Raw genomic sequence first — 6,000 nt, forward strand, 5'->3', positions numbered from 1 at the left:
TGATATATTGTGGATGATTGTGGTGGTGAGGGTTAGAGTGGATGTTAGGGTTATGGATTAATGGAGATGAGAGTGGATGGTTGATTTTGTTTAAGGGATTAAGAGGAAGGGGAAGAAGTGGTTGAGATACCAAAGAAGAGGGAGAACTCGATCGATGATGGAGATTAGAAGTTAGGAGAGACCTTGCCAACAGTAGAGGTGGTAGGTTGGTGAAGAGGGGGGAGGGAGATTAGGTAGAGAGAATAGAAAGAAGATAGGAGGCAAGAAATCAATAATCTAATAGCATAATAATTTTGGCTGCCATATACACCTTTATAGAGGTTAGCTAATAAGCCAAAATACAATTATTAATCCAATTTCTAGAAGATTCCCGCCGATTGCGTTCGAACGCGATCGGTCATGTTCGAACGCGTCCGATCGCATTCGAATGCATAAAAGACATTCTCTGTATGTGCGAACGCAATGTAGACGTTTGAACGCGCCCGCATATTTTGAGTTCTCTAGTTTTGTGAACCTAATGCAGGCGTTCCCAAAAGAGTTCGAATGCGACTCTTTTTACATTAATTTTATTTTAATAAAAATAAATAACTAATGTAATAAGAAAAGATCCTAACTAAATGTATCAAAGCTACCACTCATGGGCACCTCCTTCACCTTCGTCTTTAAAGATGATTTCTTTTTTCTCACCATAAGGTTTTTGAGCCTAGCAAATGGGAGCTGATTACTATTCCCTTCCAATGTTTAGCGAAATTGTGGCTTCGGTAGAGAAAGGACATAAACTTGAGCCCTTGCGGCCATATGGGTCCCGTGGGTGGCAATGGTGGAGCTCGCTCTTCTCATTCCTCTCAGTTAAGGGATTATTGGTCGAGGTTGATTGAACACATTTGCCTCTTGAAAATTATCTAAAATGTATCATTCAATATCTTGTCTAAAGATGAATGTCACATTGTAATTTGTTTAGAGATGCATAGTATACAATAACAAAATAGCTCCCCTCAGCTTGTATATATCTATGTCTACCAAAAGTTTCTTTTATCAAACAAGTCTTCTCATAAAAAGCATTTGAGGGACTGAGTCCTTATGATAGCTTCAATGTACGGGTAAGAGGTCCCATGCAAACTGAGCAATTGCATTAGGGTCCCGAACAAGTGGTGGATAGTAGGTAGGAGCTGGCCTTGATGTGGTTGAGAGGTCCCAAACTGCAAATTGTGCCATTGGATAACTAGCTCTCTAGATTCATCTTGGGACAGATGACATCAAATTAGTGGTCGGTGAGTCCTCTTGCCAGACAAGTGCATGTGAACTAAGCTTTGTGGTTTAATGCTATGTGTGAGGGGCTTCGATACCCACAATATATACTCGGGTCCATTTTGAGATATATAACTAGGACAATAACGCATGTCACAAGTCCTATCAGACTGAGGATCAAATTAGTGTAAGTAGTGATCTAGGTCCAAATAAATATTGTCCAAAATGTAAGTGTAAATTTATGTAATGGTCAATTTGTGGGCATAAAATACTTGGAAATATATTATACAATCTAAGTTTAATATTAAATCAAAAAATGTAACTTGTGAAAGAATACTCAGTATAAAGATGATTGAAGAACAAACAAGAAATCAAGTTATACAAGCTTTCAATTTCGGTGCGTACCCAAAATAGTGCGGTGTATATCTTGACACAGTTTATATTTGATTCTCTATGCAATTCGGAACTGGAAGCACACTCAGTAAGTCAGGTGCGAACTCAACAAGCTGAGTAGAAATAGAAAATTCTGAATGACTTTCAATTCCCTCACGAAGTTATTTTTCTATTATTACGTGAGGAGAACTTTTACTTATGCTTGATTGCTGGAGTTGATCTAGCGGATGATCCTTGAGCATTAGAGGCGCTGATAACATTTATCTACCTATGTCTACAACATAAGGATTGAGAGAGATCGACTTGTGGCTTCGTGGTGAAACAAACACAGAGGCTTTCTACAAATAGAGTAGCTAATCGAGATAGACTTTGAGTAAGTGAGGAACTTCAATCAGAGAGGTCAAACATAAGTAGATAGACAGTTTGGATTGTCCATAGTTTTTAACGATAAAAAGTTGAGTCATTGTGTTTATCGTGTTTTACTTTTCCTATCTGTTCTCGGCTTTATGTTTTCCATTCTTAGTCAATTTTAACTTTCTGATTTGAGTCTAATTTCATAGTTTGAGTAGAATATGGATTTGGTTTTCACTTTTTGATTTTGAGGAGGATACAATTCTTATTCTTTGTTTTCTAAACCAATTCGGATTTAATTTTTTACTTTGACTTTGGTTTAATATTAATTCTTTCAATATCTCTACACCCATTAACCTAACTTAAAACTGATTGATGGAAATGATTGACTAACACTGTAATAATGCTAGCATATTGGGGGTATTTTCTATGGTGACGTTTGCTAAATTCAGTGCAAAAAGTCTTCTACAGCACTTTTTATGTCAATTGATGTTTGATGAAACTCCATAAGTTACTATAGGGACAATTTTTATTCCAATATTTGATAAAATCCTTGTAAAAAATTTACTTGTAGCGACATTTCCATAAAAAATACTATAAATATTAATACTATATTATACACACTCTCTATGTTTTACTAATTGCACCCAACGTCTAAGATAAAGGGAAGTACAATATAATATTTGGGGTGTGCAAATAGCATACTAACTTAATACCTAGGGTTATTACTATTATTTCATCTCTTCTAGTCCAAAGATCAAGGATTAATGGGGGTAAGGCCGCTTCATCTTTCCCAATAAAAATAATAAATTCTCTTAGGCGACATATCAAGGCCAAGCTTTGATGTCTTATCAAAGCTGAATGAAGCTCTGATGGAACTTAGAGAATTTCGAGGATACATAGGTATACCTCTCTATTCGACATTGTTTTAATTTGAATACAAAGAACATGCAAGTTTTTTGGCCCTTTTATGTTGCTACCATGGGCATCACTTTGGTTTCCATTTTCAATGATAGCAACTCTAGTTACATATGCTGTTTCACTATCTTCAAGTCCTATGGTGTGCTCTTGCACATCATTTGGTTCTCTATCCACATTTTGTTTTCAGTGTGGTCTTTGATGATTTTGATTTTGATTTTCATTAGGGTAGTGAAACTCATTGCATTGGGATTGGTTAATAACATTATGGTCATCCAAATTTAGTTATCTTCAAACTTATAATATCATTGCTATAAAATAAATTCTCTATGCATATGAAATTCTATATATATGCAATAACTACATATTTACTATTCACTATATATACAATCGATATAGATATGAAATTCTCTATGTATGCAATGACTATACATTAACATTCTTTACATATGCAATGAATGGTAGGAGATATGAGATAAGTAGAAAAAATGAGCGGAAACTTTTAATTTGTAGACTTAGGACAGGTGGATAGTACAAGACAAGAAATATAATTTTTAAATAACTTTAGTCAAATTAATTGTAAAATTAATATTAGGTTTTTAGTGTTAGCAAATGTGTACAAAATATTCTAAATATTTCTACACATTAATATGAGCAGATCTACAAGTTTTAATAAGATTTGAATTAAAGATTTTTTAGTTTTAGAGCTAATAATAATTCATTGTTTGAATTAACAACTTGCAAACTATTATAGTTTATCAGTGATTGGTTTGATCCGAGTTTGGATTATAATTTTTTTTCGTTTAAAAATTTTCACGTAAAAATTTTGATGTTCATCTTTGCTTTACTTCTTAAATTTTATTCCGCATATTTACTTAAATAACGGGTTAAAAATATTGCCTAAATTTTAGATACATAAGCTTGTCTTAAAATTTTCAATTATAATTAGGTTTATATGTGATGTAATATTTAATTTTGATAAATAGTATTTCTAATGAAGAGTAAAGATAATTTGGTATTTGCTTTCTAATCTAGAGTAATATTTTTTTAGTCTTAAAATGGAGAAAAAAAATCCTGAAATAATTGGGGGCTAAAGATTTATACCACTGACTCACTGAGAAGGTGGGATAGCTTGTGACATGCGTTATTGCCGTAGCTATATCTCAGAACGGACCCATTTGAGTAGATACTGTGGGCATCGAGGCCCCGCAAAGATATAGCATGTAAAGCTTAAATCTTTGTTACATGGGCTTGCCTGGCAAGAGGACTCGCCTAATAATAGTTTGATGTCAGGTATGTCCCAAGATGAAACTAGAAAGCTAGTTGTCTACTTGTCGTTTGTTGCAGTTTGGGACCTCTCGATGGCATCGATTGCCGGCTCCAACTATCTTACAAGGACGTCCTATGCAGTACATCCACCACTTGCTACGGACACTACTTCCAATTGCGCAATTTGCAATTAGTATCTTCGGCAGCCAACCAACTATTATAAAGTTGGTAGATACCTTCTAAGACCAAGAAGGTTACATAATCAATTTTAAATTTAAATAATTATTGAGAAAAAATATTTTTAGTTTTGTAGTTCGGTTCAATAGTTCGGTTTGACTTAGTTGATAGTTTGGTAATACGATGACTTTTAAAAAAGCAACATAGCAGACGATAGCTAGGAATGGTGTTTCGGCATTTAGCTTCGACCAATTGCTCAACATGCTAAACTAGAAGAGTTACTATGTTGGTTAGAGCTTAGTGGAGCCTATGTTCGTATATATCTAGGGGAGTTAAACCTTTTATCTAGACCATATCTAGCATATAGGCTATTAAATGATAAAATAATAAATATTTTTGGGACCATAATCTCACAACGGCCTACTCTCTCTGTCTCTCTCTATATATGGTTATGTATATTTGTAATCATTCATAAAACTTTGGAATTTAGGAAAAAATTCGAGCAGGTTTTAAAATTTGGACAATAAGTTAGTCTAACCCTATGTATGTAAATATATATATTAATTTATGAGTAGATACGTATTATGCATGCCAGTCATTTGCGTTGGTTAGTTACATAGTTTCGATATTGAAGCCATCTCTGCTGAAGTTTTTCTTTAAGGCCTACATCCAGCTCTTAAAGATGAATTTGTTATAACCCATTGTATCCTAGAGATTAATGTACTATAACCAAGTGCGAATTAGCGGGGCAAATATTGCTTTATTTTGCACCAGTACTGCTATAGTAACGTATACAAATTTTGGACTGTATAAATACAACCATATATATTTAACCTTTTTCAAAGTTGCTCTTTTGAAATTTCAAAGCATTTGCTCCAAAAATTACTGACAGGAAGAAGAGATTACCTGTAAAGAAGGGAAATTATATAGTACTCCCTTCTATTTCCGTTAGCCCAAATAATCAAATGTTACAGGGCGCCAAAACTACACGCCACTCTTATATGCGCAAATAAGTTACAAGAATTTACAAGGGTTGCTTCATGTTGAGAGTTTGGTAGGTTAAAATCTCATCGGAGTGCAGAGGTGAGAGAAAGGAAGGCCACCTCTTCGCATGGGATTGTGAGACCCATGTCATAACCGAAGTCAAACTCTTCTTCAGCGCAGTGAAGGAGCGACCGGAACTGTGGGTGATTGAGGTATGCGATCGGAATTATGAATCTACTCCGATTCTCCCCGACGTAAACAGCGAAGTGACCTCTGGGGACATCCAAATCATCTTGTTTCCTCCCAAGGTTTGAGCAACGCTTCAAGATTTTCTTAAGGCCTGCTACTTGGGAGACCTTGCTTTGCTTCATCGCAGCCATTCTTTTTGTACGACTTGCTAACTGCTTCCTTGTTGGGTTGTCTTAGTATCCAAGATATAGAAGGAAGTAACTGCAGAGAGAAAGAGAAAGAACTACAAAGGTTGTGGAGAACTGGAGCAGCGATGAGGGGTATATATATGCGAGGAATTTAGAGAGAGAATAAGAGAAATGGAAACAAAGGCATGTGGCCATGTCGGTGGGGCAGAAGGTGGGAGGACGAAGAGGACAAATTGGGAGTTGGGTGGGGACTTTCTGCCGAAGCCTATGGCGTCGTTGCCAT

The 6,000-nt window shown here is 35.5% G+C and overlaps 1 protein-coding gene across 1 annotated transcript; it reads right to left on the reverse strand.

Moving 5' to 3' along the window:
- Window positions 1-5,172: 5,172 nt before the first annotated feature.
- Window positions 5,173-6,000, reverse strand: LOC140774933 (auxin-responsive protein SAUR50-like). The gene has a single exon (XM_073118125.1). The coding sequence runs from the start codon at window positions 5,718-5,720 to the stop codon at window positions 5,424-5,426; it is 297 nt and encodes a 98-aa protein (XP_072974226.1). The 5' UTR covers window positions 5,721-6,000; the 3' UTR covers window positions 5,173-5,423.

The sequence above is a fragment of the Typha angustifolia genome, chromosome 2, assembly GCF_048772165.1.
Source record: "Typha angustifolia cultivar Huaian chromosome 2, ASM4877216v1, whole genome shotgun sequence".
In the NCBI taxonomy this organism is placed as follows: domain Eukaryota; kingdom Viridiplantae; phylum Streptophyta; class Magnoliopsida; order Poales; family Typhaceae; genus Typha; species Typha angustifolia.